General features: G+C 36.2%; 1 protein-coding gene across 1 annotated transcript in view; it reads right to left on the bottom strand.

Moving 5' to 3' along the window:
• Positions 1-18718, bottom strand: part of BANK1 (B cell scaffold protein with ankyrin repeats 1) — a 306359-nt gene that overhangs the window by 26965 nt on the left and 260676 nt on the right. The window contains exons 11-12 of the mRNA XM_081154901.1: positions 14568-14873; positions 2873-2938 (exon numbers count right to left, since the gene is read on the bottom strand). Of these exons, the coding sequence (XP_081011027.1) occupies positions 2873-2938; positions 14568-14873 (372 nt within the window). The remainder of the gene's footprint in view (positions 1-2872; positions 2939-14567; positions 14874-18718) is intronic.

Below are 18718 nucleotides of genomic sequence, written 5' to 3'. Positions count from 1 at the left end.
AAAATTCAGGTCTCTGGCTTGCAACATGAATAACAGACCTTGTGAGGCTCCATTTTGGGAAGGGGTGGAGGTGTGAAAGCAGCACATTCTGCTATATCACTCTGGCATTTTCTAATTTCAAAACCAACTTGGGAAAACTGATTTCAAAACTGTATTTTGATGGAAACTTTTATTTGTGATCCAAAGTCCTCAGAATTTTCCTTATATTGAGTTTCCATGGAAATGGTGCCAAGTAATTTTTTTTTTCTGTTCCTCGGGAAAATTCCTCAATTTAGCAATAGTGTAACTTCCTGGCAATCCCTTGGCAGTTGTGAACATAGGGCATCTGAGACATACTTTCAGTGGGAAAATAGTTGGCTCTCATCGTCCCTTTTCCTTTCAGCATATAGTGAAAGAAATAATTTAGCCTTTTCTTAGAGAACTTCTATAGTCCCTTTAGAAAATTTTCACTCTGACAAACATTTAATAAAAGGGCCTCTTTTGTTTCTACGAAATAAAGAGATTATCATTGGTGAAGCATGTATTGCTTTTCCTATTATACCATGAAATCCCAGGACATCTGAAGAGTATTTATTAGCTCAGGAATAAGCAATTTTGATTGCCTACTATGTCCTATGGACTGGATGGTCATAAATAATCTGAAAAGGTTTAGACAAAAATGGTTGGACACTGTAAGTCCTTTTCAGTACTTAGAGGTCTTTAATTTAAAAAAAATATTCCCAATTATTCTTAATTATCTTCTTTTTCTCAGATTGCAGTAATCAGTGAGGTTTTTTTTGACATTTCGTGAGGTTTATATTTCTTTCCTCCTGGCAAATTGAATAATATTCTTTTCCATTCTGCTAAATTACTGATGTCCAGCGTTCCCTAAAGGACTCTAAGGAAACTGCTCTAAACTGAGCAATCAAAAAATCATCAAGAAGTTGGATTTAAATACCTAGAAAAAAAAAATCTAGAAAGAAAAAAAATCGATTAAAAATTTCAGTATCCTAGCCCTTAAAGAGTTTTAAAAATCTGGTAATCATTGACAATGATGAAGCAAATTAGGTAACAAGACATGAACAGATATTAATCCCTCAAAATTTTATAATTAGGTCTTCATTTCCTTTTATTATTCTCTCCTCTCCATTTTTTTCTGGGCACAGAGGGACTTTTTCTATACACATGGCAGGGTAATTATCGATCTCATCTAGGCTTCGTGGCTTCAACTGGCAGACTTTCCATATATTGCTCTCTGTGCAACAACTAGAATGAATAATTGATAAGATCAAGCACTGCAAGGATCTCTTCATTACACTGGTTACTTGTCACCTTCCTTCAGCTCCTGTGCCTTCTTCACATTTCCCCCTTAAGTCTAACAGAATTTAATTAAAACATGATAATTGAATAATTTATAAAAAATGCTTCAGGGAAATAGCCTCCTAAAGATCTCAAAGCATCCCCTCTCCTTACTCTTTCCAAAGCTCTGTGAGGTATGTGGGAGAGTCCACAGAGGAAGAGTCTTTTCTAATTTGTTTAATTCTGCATTGACTGTTTGATCCTAATTGCACAATGATCTCCTATGAAGTTCTGCATAAGAGAGCTAAAGGCACAGTGGTAGAATAATAGTAGACTTACAAAGATGTATCTCTGTGCCCTCCCACTCCCCAATATGGGATTATTACAAATGAAAATTGTCCAATAGAATCTTTGCATGTTAATCTATTAGCAGAATATCCAAGTGATTCATGGGAGGCTGGAAGTTCAGCTTCATCGTGTGTTGCATTCAAACACCATGTACTTAACTGGAAGAATGATTAGGGGAGAACCTTTTTTTGCCATGGGAAAGACTACTTGAAGTCATGGGTGAATATCAATTATTTTAGGGATACAGTTTTTTTTAGAGGACAATACATGGCATCTTAGAAGCAGGCCCACTGAGGTTCAGTGGGTGTTAGAAGTTGGTACAGTCACTACCCAGCCATCTTCACATGGCACAAAAGGTGACTGACTATGGGAGTGTTTAGTAACTGTTGTAAAATTTCCTGGTTTAATTTTAATGCCTCTCTCAATAATTTACCAGTAACAATTTCAAGGTAATATTATTTTGGACTGAATTTATTTCAAAGGTGGGTTGAGATTAAAAGCATCTGCTCACGTCATTGATTATCGAGCCAGCCAGTGTTAGCACCACCTCTGCCACCTTTTATGGTTTTCATTTTTGAACTTTAACCAAGGCCTTATCATCAGAAAAATAATAATAATAAATAACTAGATTCTCTCTTTCACTAGGAACCAACTGTGAATGGGAAACCTGGGGACAGCTGCCTCTTCATCGAGCAAGAGGAAAATAGCCTCCTGTATGAGGTGTCTCTGTAGCTACAGTTTTTAGCTCTTCCCGTCATGACAAATTGCTCAAAAAATGTTGGATCAAGTGCTGAAGGCAAGAAAACAGTGAGAAAGGGGTGGTATAATCTTTGATTGGAGTTCAATGCAGAGCACAGAAAACCCAGGCTGGTCCCATTTTGGGGGCAATCAATCTTCTGCCCCTCCCTCCAAGTAATTTCAGAGGCTCCTCCTTACAGGTTTATGAAAGCAGAGTCTCTGATGCACGTTCGGGAATTTGTCTTCCTTGACGTTCCTAGAGCCCTGATAACATCATCAACATCACCACAAGTATTCTCACAAGGCATTTCTTGCCTTTGTTAATTAAAGTAATTTTCTTGCATTAATCTTATTATGGCAAAATTATATTTGAGTAAGACAAAGTTAAGAGTAAAATTAGTCAAGTACACTTATTTATTTCTATCCCAAGAGAGTTTATTTAATATTCATAACACTTCTTTAATTCTTACTTAGAGATAGTGAAATAAACTGGAGTTTGTGTCAGTACCTTGTTTCCTGGGACCAGGGAACTTGTCACCATCAGATTGTCTTCTGGCTGCCTTTTGTCGAAACACTAAAAAAAATATAGCACATGTTATTAATTGAACATAATTACAAATAAGAACAAACTCTGGAAGGCTCCAAGAAACTAGAATGCAACACATTATTTTCCTTAATAACAATTCTTGAATTGTATTATTTTTGAGTAGGAGGATTATTAAATTTATAATTTTCTCATTTGTGCAGCTTATCAGTCATTTCAAAAGGCATTTTCTGTGGGCTGATTAGTATAATGCCAATGGAATGCCTCATTAAACTATTTAAATCAAGATATGATTCCATTTTGATATCAGGTAAAGATAAAAACTGCATTTTGTTAAAAGCGATAAATGTTAAAATCATATGGAAAATTCCATTTGCACAGAAATTACTCATGCTGACTTCTTGGTGATAAGCAAGGATAATGACTGTTTCTTCCAAAACAGATGAAAAGACTGCTGTATTTCACAGATGTAATAATGAAAACGGCACTTTATTCCTGCATCATCTAGCTGGACCTCAGAGCTATTCAAGCTGCTTATTCGAATTACTCCATTATCTGAAAAGTGCTTTGTTCTCATGTATTATTTCTCACTTGAAATTCTGTGAGGCAAGTCAGCATTACTCATCCCATTTTGCAGATAAAAGATAAAACTGATTGTTTAATATTTATTGAGCACCCACAAAGTTCCGTGTAGCTTCTGGCATTTGTTAATGAAAATGTCTCTACCCTTTACAACTTGACTTTAGAAACAGAATATTGCACAGTTCCATTTTTTTTTTTGTTTTTTTATGGGTGTTTGAATTACAGGGTTTGGGAACTGGAAGAGGCCTCGGAGACCTAGTTCAACCTCATATCTTTATAGATGAAGGAAGTGGAAGTAACTAAATTGCAAAAGGGCTAAGTAATTTTGCAATGATAGTAGAGGTGTGATTTAGACCCTCAGGCATTGAACTTGAATCTATTGCTTGGTTCTTTACAACACTGCTGTCTCTTCACTTCCATAATTATTTCTGTTTAAAGATCAAGATGGAGCTAAGGGGATTGAAAAGAACCTAGAGCATCTTCAACAAGCCTGTGTCTCTTGCTTACAAGGTTTTACTAGGATAATGAGGCTGAGGACATGGGAGGAAGAGCTGTCCAGTTGAATGGTGCTTGACCACCATGATCAGGAGACCACTCATCCCAGCAGTTACCATGGACCTCTCTGTCTTTGGTTTTAATATTCTTTAAACCCATCTAATACCAAGGTCATGTCAGGATTACTCCAGATGATACTTTTTCAAATTTAAAGAGTTCCCTAAATCACATTAAATCAATAATAATTTATTAAGCTTATATAGTTTGCCAGTTGTTTTCAAGAGAGAGGGTCTTCCACTCTATTGTCCTCTTTCTAACAGGAGAAGCAAAGATATTTTCAAGGTATGATGTGTTTAAAGAAAATTATATGCATGAAATATTTCTGGTTGAAGATCAATTTTCTGCTTCAAGTTAGTATTTGGAAAACATGCTAAATATAACTTACTGGCAAGTTCTGGGGTTTTTGGCTCACATTTTCTTTTTCTAAAATAAAATATACTGATAGATATATGGTCTGTGAATATATTTTAGGATATTAAAAGAACTTTTTACAAGTGTTGCTTGATTTTTTCCATTGGCCAGTTCTAAAAGTCTTGAAAAAATAAAACACTTTTGAAATTTTAATAACATGCAGACACTCCGTACTTTCCCCCCAATATTGTTAAGATAATAACTAAAACTGTTTAGACAACAAAGCTGTAGTGTGTCATCATTAATCTGGGAAATAATAGTAATCCAAAGGTAAATTCAGAAAATATGTTCTTCAAATAAAAAAGTACATTAATTGGTAAGTTTTAGGAATTCTGTTGAATTCTGAAGTTACAGAGAACTTGAAATGGAATTATTTTTTCCAACTTTTTGACATTAAATTGCTAAAGATCACTTTATGCTTTACATAAAATATATTTTATTGAATTTTGTAGACAACAAATACCCAGCCTCTGAGAAATACAGTAACTGTTAAATCAACACTTTTAGTTTATAGATTAAGAAGTTACAAATAGCATATGTATTTGTTGTTGAGATTTTACCAGGGTTTATAGTTGAAACAGCCTAGGATGAGGTGGAGAATCACAGTGGGAAAGTAGGGTGCTCTGAGTAGGATGATTATGAAAGTGCTGATAACAGAACTTTTTAAAATAGGATGTGCACTAAGCCATGTCCCACAGCACAAAGATCCTCTCTACCTATAAAACTTCCCTTGAAATTCTCTTCTAACTCACTTCCAGCTGCACTTATTACAACTGTTCCTTTCCTTCCCCCTACAGGCAAGTCTCATTTCCTTACAAAAACCAAATTAGTAATTAGCATATTGCCAAACACATTAATATTTCACTGCTGTGAAAACTCGGAGGTGTTTTTGAATATGAGGTAATCTTGGAAAAGACCTACATTAACTTGTTTCCTGAAGAAAGAGCTAGCCCATCAAAATGATCACTGACGCAAACATGCACCAAAAACATGAACTCTATTAGCCTTAGGAAAAGAATACACAGATGTAACATTCCAGAATTCCTTAGTCTTTCTCTTTACAGTAAATATTAGCTGAAACATTTTAAATTGCTTCCATCAGTGAAATCTTTGTTCTAAAAAGCTTTATACACTTTATATTTACCATGTTCACCCCCACACACAACTTTTATAAGAGATAAAAATAAAATCTATGATATGGTGAGAACTGAGCATTTGGTTATGGGTCACCCAGATTTATATGTGAAAGTACATATTTTTGTACTACAAGGTTGGTGGTGAGCAAGATGAGAGCCTATTTTAAACATATAGTAACTGAAAAAATAATCTGTATACCAGAATGTTAATGTACTTGGCAGAGTGGAAGGGTGTAGTTTTGTCTTAATATTTAACAACATGTGTGACATGGGAAACTGGCTTTATTATCTTGCCAATAAAGTTAGAGCTTAGATGAGATGATTTCAGTCAGCTCTGATGTTCTAAGATGCTGTAGATTCTTTTTTCCCAAGTCATAGCGGGCCAAATGGTGCCTGAATAAGCTCTTAGGTGAGTATAAATTTAAATAGAATACTATGTTTTAAGGAAGACATTTTTTTGCTGGGAGCTTAGCCTAATAAAAAACTAGAAAGTTAAATCACAGACCAATGTTAATTTTTTATAATATATGGAGATGACCCTGTCACTATGTGTTCAAATTCTTGGAAGATACTGTTTTTGACCACACTTGATTGCATTAATGTTCAAATAATGCTATCAAGGCAATTATGACGTACATCAACTCTGATGACTCTCTCCCCCACTGAAATCTTATTTTTCTCTTCCTACCTAAAATTGGAATTTGAGAAGAAAGAAAAGGGAATGCATTATTAGTAGTTGTCACTGCTTTTAAACATTAAAAGAAAGTCCATAAAGTAAAACAATTTTTGAGGTTCAAAATAAACTTAATGTAAATGTCCCAAATACCACCCCCATTTATTTTAAATATTGGCAGAAAGACTTCTGTAAAATTTTCTCTAGAATAGAAATGGCATTGAATGGAAAAAATTAGCATAGTATTAAATATTCAAAACGTTAAGCGAAGCAGAATTATCAGAAGAGCAGAGGAGGGAGAGAAGGTGAAATATAATGAATTCACTTGCACTATTTGTCTTCCCAGGTTGCTGCTGCAGGAACATTCTTCATGTCAACCTCATTTGTAGCCTATTTCAAGCAAAGAGACTCTTCCAGAGCTGCTCGTCTTAGGAAATCTGATAAAGCTTATTTGGAATTATTTCACAAGTAGCTAAGGTAATGGAAAGCCTGTGTAATTGTTAAATGCATTGATAAAGATATGAATTATGAATGACAAACCCCTTGATGTTCCATGCTCATTAAAAGTCTAAAATAGAACATTTAGAGGTAAATGTCTATCACTGATGATCATTCTTGAAACTAGAGATTTGATATAAAGTAAAATACATAGGTCTGTATTGTGCTCTGGGTTCTCAGGGAATGATACCGCGCAGGTAGCAGCACTGTGTTTATTATTCACTCAACAAACTTCCATTAGGTTGCTAACTCTGTAGCCAAGGGCTGTGCCAGGTCCTGAGGACTCAAGGGTCACAGTTTCCATGCTGCCCTCTAGTTTGATGCACTCATTTAAGCAAAGGTCGAATGAGCCTATTGATGAAAGAGGCGAGAGATAAAAATTATCAGAAAGGACGAAGGTCATAATGCAGCCCCTGTAGCCTTACTCTCTCTACCTTGTTCCCCTAATGTGCACCCTGCAAAAGCTAATTCCCAAAAAGAGAGAATGGGGTACAGGAAAGCAATATAAACAACCCCTTTGTGTAGCCAGCCAAGGCAGGGAAGAGAATGTTCTAGCCTTCCAAGTGGCCACATTGACTAATCAGGCTGAAACTCAGGAGAGACGTGCAGCCTCTTTTCAAACTGACTGAGATAAACTGAGTACTCCAATCACCTTAAAACCATCATTTCATTTACTAGCAATAGTTGCAGGTTGTTAATTTGAACACATTTGTCACCCCAGATTACCACATTTGAATAGGTGCACTAGTGGTGACTTGGCCACAGCGAGTCACATCAGTAACATAATATGAAGGTCTTTCACCTGAAAATAGTTTACTTCTTGATAGATATATAGAGTCAAGAGTTGGGCATTTATATTTTTTAGGGAGAATTTGCAAAGAGCAGCCAGCACACATGAAGTCAGTCATGTGATTACAGCTTACTGTTGAAGTTGGTAGAGATGGAAAGTTGGAAAGCACATACCTACACGAAGAAGAAAAATGGCATAGAAATTCTAATTCAGTGGCAATACTAATGAATGCTTTGGTTTCCTAAGGAGAAAACATTAATTTTCTTTCCAATTCATAATGGAAACGTTGTCTGATAAGAGTGTTTCCATATAGATCCTCTCACAAACCAGGAAATCTCACTATAAATTATTATTTCTACTTGTAAGGGACTTAATTTTTACAAGAGTAGGATACAAACTGTTTTTATTTGCATATTTATCCCTTGTGATGCAAATAAGAATTTTTCCATTCTAGAAATGTTTCCACTCCACCCCTGGGAAAGCAGGTCCTTCCTCCTCTTGTCACTAGGCAGGTCACGGGTCTTGCTTGCACAGCACTGGACTGAGGGTTCGTCTCCTCTCATATGATTGCATTAAACTCATTACGTTACTTCCTGACCATTTGTAGTCAATAAGAAAATGATATAAGTGTATACATTACTCTAGTAACATCCTTAGTAGGTTTCCCTATTGCTTCAAGAGAAGTAGTTTGTGTTGTTAGAAAGTCACTAATACTCTGGAAACTAGAATGAGTTCACCTTTTGATTCATACTTAGTGATCACCAAAAGTAATTTCTCAGTTTTTTGTTTGTTTATTTTTGCCGTTGTTTTTTCTGTATCAGGAAATGTTGCTATCCTGAGAAATAGCCAGTAGGATCTGGATCTGGCCATGCTTACTCTGAACAAATATTAAATACCAGTTCTGTTAATAAGACTCAGTGATAGAAGACTGAAAATTTCTATACATGCAGATTGAAAATAATTTATATACAGATGGAAATTTTCAACAGGACGGGGCTCTGCCCACTTTTTCTACATAGTGTTTAATATAGGTAGTTAATAATTTGGAAAAGTCATGCAAGATGATTTCTTGGCATATAAAACCCAAAGGGAGAAGCAAAAGGCATAGTACCTGGGGAGATATGGCGGGTCCTGGCTCATCTTTGTATTATAGCACACCGTTCATCACAGCGACAGCCCTGTGCCAGCTACCTACACATCGGCAGTTGTAGTTCTCATGAAAACTCTCTGAAGTATTATTATTCCTTTATTAAAAATATTAAACAAATAAAACAAGGCTGTGTAACTTGTTACACAGAGTTACACAACTTTTAAGTGGCTAAGTCATAAATCAAATTCAGTTCCATCTGGCTTCGCAATCATCCTGGGAACCAGCTTCCAGGTTCCCAGAGGAGGTGCTTCCCAGTGGGCCAACCCCACAGAGCACCTTATTTGTCTCTAACGAATATATATTTAAATTAGAATAAGAAATGGCACATACATTAAAAGTGCTGGTGAAAACTATTCTGAATTCAGGAAATCTAAAGTGAAAAAAAAGAAAATTTGTGCAGATAGCTAGCTGTTTGATACATGATTTCATGTTCAGATGACCGTTCTCAAGTATTCAAATGATTACTGTCTTAATAATGGGACCAACCCATGGCATGGTTTCTCGACCTCGCACTATTGACGTTTTGGACTAGATAACTCTTTGCAGTGGAGCCTGTCCTATGCGTTGTGGGATGGATAGCCGCATCTCTGGTGTCCACCCACTAAATGCCAATAGTACTGCCCCAGTTGGGACAATTGAAAATGTCCTTAAACATTGCCAAATGTGTCCTAGGAGGCAAAGCATCACCAGCTAAGAACTACTACCCAGACTATTAAGCTTCTCACTAAAGACATCTTTAACAGAGACTCTAGAAATGTCATGTGTTAAAGAGAAAAATATTAGAATTCACTTTGCTGTAGAATGAAAATCTAAGCACGATGATATCTGCATTTATTTTCACATGAAATACAAATCCTTTAGTGTCGATTCATACCATAGTTTACTGTCTTCTTCCCCCGTCACTAATATAAAGAAACTGAATTTCTGGAAGATGAGGCTAGAAAAGTTCATCATTTTTATACTGACACCCTAACAGGTGGTCTGCAAAGCCCTTCTTAGGTTTTATTCCATGTGTCCCCGCTGTTCCACTGTGAGGATAGAAAGAGCACATCACAATGCTTGAATTACGCAAGCAGGCTTGATACCCTCTAATGAACAAACCGTGTGGGCACAGGTCGAAACAACTGCTCCTTTGAAGAGCTGCACCAGCACTCTGTCAGGGAAAGGGGAGAGGCAGATAGAGGGACACTGGGCTTGCAAATAGAATGATAAATACGTTTCTCTGTACTGAGAGCACCTGTAATATACATACTAAATCCTGAAGCTAAATGGTTTGGACAAGGTCACCCAGCCAAAGAGTAGGGCCAAAGGCACTTGATCTAAAGCCTACTTTAATCTACTTGACCATCTCTCTTCACTAATGAGCACAGAGACCATTCCACTCTGCCACACTTACAATGATGTGGATTAATTTTCCGAAGAGATTCTACAAGGTCTTTTTTATATTTGCATTTCACCTATATTGTATGTGATCCATTTCAAGTATAAGTGAATTGCAAGTGGAAAATTTCTGAGAGCAACTGAGTTGTACTTGACATTTTAGGGTCCTGGTAGCTGAGTAGCTCTCAAAAAGGTCATATACAGCTTTGTTGCACTGCAAAATGCCAAGGATAACTCAGTAGCAATTGAAAATTGAAAGGGAAATTATATTCTACTCCAAATCAGAAACATGGATCCTGAAGAAGGATCTTGGTTCTATTAATTATGTGAGGGGAAAATGGGAAATTGTTCTTTGATGTTAAAAAATTTTGCCTGGTAGGCAGTCATCACTTTGCATGATTTATGAATATAGTTTTACTACCAATCTATCTACACTATGCAAAGTGCTCATTTTGTTTCCTTGATTTGTTTTAAATCAAGAATGCTGACACCAAGAAGCACTGTAAATCCGTTAATTCCTCTATATTCTTGAAACTTAATGAACCTGTTCCTTTTCAATATTATAGGGAGAAAAAGGAAGGGAGAATACAATGTATGAAAGCAGCAGACTTCAAAAACTTTACACTAAAAATGAGTTATTTTGGGGGGTTGTTAACAAAAATTAGGTATGGTATAACAGAAATTGAATTAAGAAATCAGAAACATATCTCTGGAATAGAATCCATAGTTTACTTATGCACTAATGTTACATTCCTGGGGGCAGGAGATGGTGATGGTGGAAACAGCTCCTCTCTGATGTGTTATGCTGTGTGAAAAGTCAGAATGCTTGGCTGTATGCAGATATCCTAGAACTTTGTCCCATTCTCTGTGGTCTCCCCTCTTCACACAACTCAGGGTAACACCTACTTATATTTATATGTTTATTAAAGAATGTGATAAAGGATACAGGTGAACAGTCAGATGAAGAGATATATGGGGTGAGGTCTGGGAGGGTCCCAAGCGCAGGAGTTTTCTGTCCTCATAGAGTTGGGTGTGTCACCTTCCCAATGTGGATATGTTTGCCAACTTGGGTGCTCTCAGAACCCCTTCCTTTTGGGATTTTATAGTGGCTTCTTCACACAGACATAATTAATCATTAACTCCATTTTCAGCCCTTCTCCCTTCTCAAGAGAATGGAGGGTGGGGCTGAAAATTCCAAGCTTCTAATCATGTCTTGGTCTTCCCGGAGACCAGCCCCATCCAGGAGTCCACACAGAGTTGCCTCGTTAGAACAAAAGACACATGTTACTCAGGAAATTACAAGGGTTTCAGGAGCTCTGTGCCAGGGGTAGACACTAATATATATTTTCAATTATCTCACAAAAGCTAACATGATTTCCCTGTGTCTCCCTGGTTTGTTTGCCTAGTCTCTTCAGCAGTATTTTCTTGAGTTTCTGAAATACTGAGTTGGGATTCTGCATCCTGCAATCTTCTTCCTTCCCCTGCTCCACATCCTTCTATTTTGGCTACATTGACACACCCTGGATGTGCCAACATTCTGCTACCACTTCTGTGCTCTATCAAGAATTGGGGCAATTTAATGTTCTAATTGAATGGGTGGCTTTCTGGGAAATGGTAGCAATTCTATTTAATCTATTTGCATGAGCTAGAAAAAAAGAGAAAAGATCTGATGACTTTTATCCTGTGAAATGCAAAGAACTTCAAGAAAGAATTGGCTGATGAGACAGTGTTTTACTGATGTGGGAACGGGACAAACAACAATCAGTAGCATAAAGGAAGAGGCAAGCAAACACATCCCGGTGAAAGCGAAAAGGGAGAAATAATGAATGAAAAGCGACTTTGGCGATCTCACTTGCAGTTCAGTTTTTGCTACTGATTTGGGATGTGGGGCAAATAACCATAGCAGTTTTTAAATACTTAAATGAAAAAAAAAAAAAGACATTATAAACACTGGTTCCTCTCTACATATAACACAAATGTTGTGAGAATAAATTAGATTGTGTTTTTGAATTAGAGAGAATTCTTATGAATTTTGAAGTGTCTGGTTTATAAGTTGGTGAGATAAATAGCCTTTAAAATTTCTTAGAAACTCAAGATTTCTAAGTTTTTTTTTAAGTTCCTGTGCGTGTGTATGACAAATTATACCATTGTCACGTAGCAAATTTACATAATACACAGAAATGCTTTATTATTTGGTACTTAATACATTTTAATGCAATTAATAAATACATAAATGAGGAGAAAAACCATCTAAGTTCTCTTATGCCTGGGGATTGATTAAAAATCTAAAGCAGCCATAGCCCCAAATTCCTTCTCTAATGAAATTAGGTAATCATTCATGATGGAAGTTTTATTTTTTGGAGAAATTGAACAGAAATGGTTCTGGCCATCAGCCATGAGGCCCAGTGGGAGGCAGGCATTACACACTCAACCGAATACAGGGAGAACATGTTAAACTGTGCATTCTAAATGGTGAAATTTCCGTCTTCTTCCCACACTCTGATCTCCCAGTGCTGGCAACTAGATATATAAATGTAGATTAGAGTTAGTTGGATTTTATTTCAGAAAAATTGGAAAGCATAGGAGAATAGATCTATATAAACTAATATTTTTGGGGTAATTCAGTGAAAGAGCTCATTACCTCCCCAGCACCCTACAACGTAGCCCACACGTTAACAAATAGAGTTTTTCACTCAGGATTTTGGTGTGTTGTTTTTAACCATAAAAATATAGCTGAGAGCCAGATATTTGATGGCAGTATTATGCATTCCAGGCAGCACAAACAACAAAGATAATAAAGACAGCATGAGAACTGGAAAAAATAAAAAAAACCCAAATTAAAAATAAAAGCAAAATGAAACAGAAACAATAACCAAAATTTTGAATTCTACTGCCCCCCTCCCCCCCCCAATAAGGACAAAAGAAAAAGAATAGTACAAAGAACAAACAGAGCACAGGAAAGAGCTCGTGGAAAACAAGGCCACGGCAGCCAACTGTAGGACAAGACACCGCGCAAAGAGAACCACACAACGGGAGAGTCTGTCCTTGTGGCCCTGAGAACTCCAGGATCAGGACAGAGAAGACGGTGCACCTCTTTCATGATTTCTAAAATATAACTAAATTATTGCATAGAGCAACATTTATGTCCTCTCTTTAAAAATTATTGGTATGGAGTAACCTTGTCAAAGAGCCAATAATGTTTTTGAGGTCACTATGACGTTCTGAGAATTTCTAATTACAGCTTCTCCCCTGCCTTAATAATCTAGATAATTGTTCCAGAACATTTTATTTTAGCTGAAACATTTTTTAATTTGTCATCATTTCTCAATTTTTAATAGTTTCTTGAACATTTTCTGCATCAGATTACTGTTAAGGTATAAGTATATTATACACTGGTAAATAACTTATATATACTTTCTCAATTTTCTTATACAAGTCTCTTGATACACACTGTTTAAGCAATAGAATGATTTCTTTTGAACCTATTAAGCACATATGAGTAACTATGTTACTTTTGGGTAGATTTGTGGTATATATATTTAAGTTTCCTGTTTCTGTAGCTGGTTTGGATTATTTAAACGTACAATCTGTTGCCTCTCAGCTTTAGTTATCACCCACAAATTTTGTTTGATTCCAAACATTTTGTTCAAAAATCTCTAATAAATGGTCACATTGTACTCTATTTATTTGCATATGTGTTGCCTAGAAACTCCTCTGAGATGGAGACATTGTTTTATTCCATAGTCTCAGTTCCTAGGATGGTATCTTAGCCCCAAAAGGCACTCAACACATTTATTTGCATGCATTGCACTGACGAATAAAAGTCATCTCCTAGACACTCTGGACTCACGGACTGTACCGAACCAGAGAGTTAACAAATGAGTCGAGTCAATACAACCTCTTGCGGTTATAGGTATAAAAATAGCTCTAGGGATTTGTCAGATTTTATTTAGATCCAACTGAGTAATGAATGAGAAAGAAAAACTGATGTCTAAAGTAGAGATCCTATGATAGATGAAGTGACTCTTAATCATTGGGTGAAGTGCAATTATCAGAGAATTTGTGGTTACATATCTGAGATTCTAGCATTCAAGCTGTTTAGATATTTAAAGTTATATTAAATGGAATTAGGAGCAAAAAGTAGAGTACCTACCTTCTTTTCTTATGTTGCACATTATTCATAGTTGAGCTTCCCTCTTGTAGAATTATGGAAATGTCAAACAGAATTTCGTCACACATGCTATGGTTTCATGTTCTTTGGAAAGTTTATCAAAATTATCCTTTTTAATGAAGAATTAGAAACCAGGCTCCTATTTATTAATTCTTTGCTTTATTCACTGTATTTCTAAATTTTAAAATAGGCCAATACAACTCACCTATGACAGGAAAATGTCTTTTATATCTCCGGGGTTTTAGATCCAACCAAAAAAGAGAACCACCCCACCCCCAAACACACACAAACAAACGACAACAAAAGACATTACCTTGAGCTATGTAAGGTGTGGTTTCTGCTTTCGGAGGGATATTTGTGGGTCGAGGCGTGGGGGCAGGAGGTCTGTTTATAATGAAAGACCGGCCTCCAAGTTTTTTCTTTGTACTCCTATTGGCCAGTATCATGTCATATTCACTGTCATCGATCTCAGCAAAGGTGTACGGGTCTTCCTCCTCCAGCTCCTTTGCAGCTTCTGTCTTTTCTTCCTCTCCTTCGGGTTCACCTCCTGTTTCCTGTTTTGCACTGGAATTGCACCAACTCTGACTTCTTTCCATTTGGCCTTCCAACATTTTCCCTGCTTACGAAATATTTAGATGGCTGTTACTCTTTGGTTATATGGAATATTTTCAATGTTCGTCTATGACTTGCTTGATCTTCCCCCCTAATAAATTTATATATTATACCATAAATTCCAAAAAGAGAAAAGTGAGCCATGGAATTTACCAACATATCCTCCTGCAGTTTGTAATGGTTAATTTTGTTTAGAAAAAAATGTTTAAAACCTGGATTTCTTTTAAAACAGAAGCATATAAATAGTTTCTGCATAGTTTATGAATGATTTAATATCAGGAAATCAAGTTATAACATTAAACCTCAAATTCCAAATGCTTTGAAAACTTGTATGTTTCAAATATAATACTCTTATACTTTCAAGTATAATATTTTTCATTTGAAGTCATTTTACCTTCCATAGGGTGTGCACTAGGTATTCTGACTAAAATTTAATTTCTCTGAAAATGACAAGGTTGAATAGCTAAAAGCTCTGTCATTTGGTTTCTTAAAGTAAGTCTCACTCTGATGATGACAAACTGACCTTCAAACTCTTGATTTCTACAAGCCAACATGACCCTTATTCTTAGGTAAAGAACACTGAAAATAGGGTTTATGACCTAAAAGATGGCATGGCTAATCAACGCCTTGAACATTAATTCATATTAAAATAATGAATACTCTTTGATGGTTTTCATACTTAGTAAAATCTTTACATATTTTTATAAAAATGTATTAAAATATTTTAGTGGCAGTTATTTAGAAAACAAAGATATCATACTTTGGTTAATGAACCAGTTGAAAATAATTTTAATGGCTCTCTGCCAGGCCCAGTCAATGAGAATTTAAAAAAATTTTACCCTTGAAAAATGTTTTGCTTAAAGTATTGCTGAAAATAATAAAATGGAAAAGATTTCAGTTACTGACCAAAAAAAAATCATTGCTTTTCTGTATTGTCTGGAAGATTCAAGCATGTAAACTGGAGGAAGATTATTATTCTTTCTCTTGGGTGAAACTTTGACCAAAAAAATATTTAGTTTATTTATGACTATTTTAGTGGAAAAACTTAGGAGCTAAAGAGAAAGATGAGTTGTAGAGAAGAATAATAAAATATTATTCTGAAAAGATTTGGGAGGACTAGGCATATGAGGGGAGACTAAAATCATCTTCCAACAGTCCTTGATATGATTGTTTCAGTGAGTTTAACCCAAGTATACAGACCTACACTCCTATAACTAACTTTAAAATCACCGTGACTTGCCTTTTCCCCTAAGAATAATTCAATATTGAGATTCTGACTTCGTGACTTCTGTTTCACTGACAGCATCACAGGTGAAACCAGATTTAGTGTGTGGGAAACACTTTTACAGTGTTTTATTTTTAGTGTAATGTGTCAACTATCTTACTTTTATGAACTGATTTCCTGAACTGTTATCTTTGTTTCTCCACCCACTTCCCTTCCCAACTCTTTCTAAAGTTGGGCTTGCACTAGAAGTAATACATTTTACATTTTATTTCTCAGTGTATCAGATGGCACTTTTCATGTCAGAGTGGGACCTGTACTTTCTCAACACAAGTTGTACATTAGCAAATAAAGATTAAAATAAATCACTTCTATAATTTCAATTTTTGAAATAATTGGAGCAAGAGTGTATAACACATAAAAGAATCCATAAAGTCCCAGGAGACTTGTTTAGAGAAGTAGTTGACACATTCTAATTACAGGCTCTAAGGTCTTAGGTCTGAGTCAAAGAGGGATCCTAAGTGATGGCTGCCTTGCAAGTTTGTTGTAAAGTTAAAAAGAGATAATGAGCTATTTGCAAACTGAAAGGTGGTCTGTAGTGTTCTATGTTATTGTTTTCTACAGTGGACATGTCCATAAATCCATGATGGGGAATTTGATTCTTAGGGCATTGATGACAATCACTTGAGGACATATGGAAGCTACTCTTAAAGCACAATTCCTTTAAGTTATCACTAACTAAAGTCAAAGAACCCATGCAAAGTCTCTGGCCAAAAAAAAAAAAAAAGGTGGAAGTTTTACTTTCAAAAACAGTAATCAAAGTATTTTAAGAAAAAATATTAGCATTTTATTTTCCATTTACTGCCAATATCAGCTCTACGAAAAGATGAGACTAAAAGTAACACTACAGCCTGGCTGGTGTGGCTCAGTGGTTGAGTGTTGACCTATGAACCAGAAGGTCACCCTGAGATTCTCAGGGCACATGCCCGGGTTGCAGGCTCATCCCCAGTAGGGGGTGTGCAGGAGGCAGCCGATCAATGACTCTCTCATCACTGATGTTTCTATCTCTCTCTCCCTCTCCCTTCCTCTCTCTGAAATCAGTAAAAACATATTTAATAAAAAGTAACACTACATATGAAATGCAAAAACAGATTTTAAGTAAAAGGAGTGAGTTTTTGTTTTATTTTGCTTTTTATATTTGGTACTTTTCAGAAAATATATTAACCAAAATTACACTTCTAGTGTTAGATTTTTGGTGAATACTCTGTGTAGAGCAATTTTAGACCTCCTATTCAACACATCATATATAGAAATGTCCATTAGGAAAAAATATAATTTAACATTAGCTCCTTTAAGAGCGTTAACCTGATACGAGACAACTTTGCCTCTTAACAATTAATTTTAATACTTATATAAAATTATTCCCATCTGTTAAAATGACAAAAATATACCAGAATTTTGATGTGAGTGTATTACTAATCTATGTCCCTCTCTCCACTCCCAAGATTGCTATACCTGCATCATTGATTTATCTTAATGGTCTATATGAGCTGGGCACATAGTAGGTAATCAATACATGCCTGTTGAATGAGTGAATGGATCAGAGGAATGCCCATGAGGTTTTTCTACTTTCCATTAAGCAGTAGTTTCCAGCTCTAAATACAGACAAAAACCTTAGTACAAGGTAAGCTGATCAACTTGAACTTTCATAGAAACAGGGTCTTCAAGGACACAAATGTTAAGTTTCATGGCTTTAAAATTTACTTTTTAAAATATTGTTTATATACTTTATAACTTTCTATGACTTGACAACTAAAGTATTGTGACAAATGGGATTTTAATAATAGAGGTTTCTTTCATCTTCCTTATTAAATTTTCTTTGTAAAAATATTTCTGAATTTGGAAAGTAAATATAAAATACGAATCAAGAAAGTGGGTGAAAAGGAGTGATTATAAGTGAACGTGGAGCTGGGAGTTTGTCAGCCTGTTGCACACTCCAGGCTAATGCGGCCGCTATGGAAGCTCTTCTTGATGCCCCCGCCCCTTCTCCCCCATTGAACGCCTTCATCCTGCATCTGGGAGCAAATAGTCACTGTCACGTACCTGTTCCCCCACTTAAGCATATACACAGAGTGCTCTTTGGCTTCCGTCTCAATGCAGTGAATGACAAATCCTCTGACACTTGCTCCCCTTGGAGCTACCAACTGACCGAAACACCCAAGGTCATTTTCAAATCTGTGCTCCATCAGCCTTTCCCTTTTGCTGGAAGACTAAGACTATTTTTCAGAAGCAAAGTTGTCGTTTACTTTTCCATATTACTTGAGGTTTATTTCATGGGAAGAATTTACAGACTACTTCCTTGTTTTATTTTTTTACTTACTTAAAGCTTTGCAATGAGATGTTCCAGGAGGAAAGAAGGAAGGGAGGAGGGGTGGAAGGAAGGGTGGAAGGAAGGGTGGAAGGGTGGAAGGAAGGAAGGAAGGAAGGAAGGAAGGAAGGAAGGAAGGAAGGAAGGAAGGGTGGAAGGAAGGAAGGAAGGAAGGAAGGAAGGAAGGAAGGAAGGAAGAAAGGGTGGAAGGAAGGAAGGGTGGAAGGAAGGAAGTGTGGAAGGAAGGAAGGAAGGAAGGAAG

Source organism: Miniopterus schreibersii (genome assembly GCF_964146895.1).
Source record: "Miniopterus schreibersii genome assembly, chromosome: 1".
NCBI lineage: Eukaryota > Metazoa > Chordata > Mammalia > Chiroptera > Miniopteridae > Miniopterus > Miniopterus schreibersii.
Note: the sequence above shows the minus strand (reverse complement) of the source record. Positions and strands in the feature narration are given on the sequence as shown.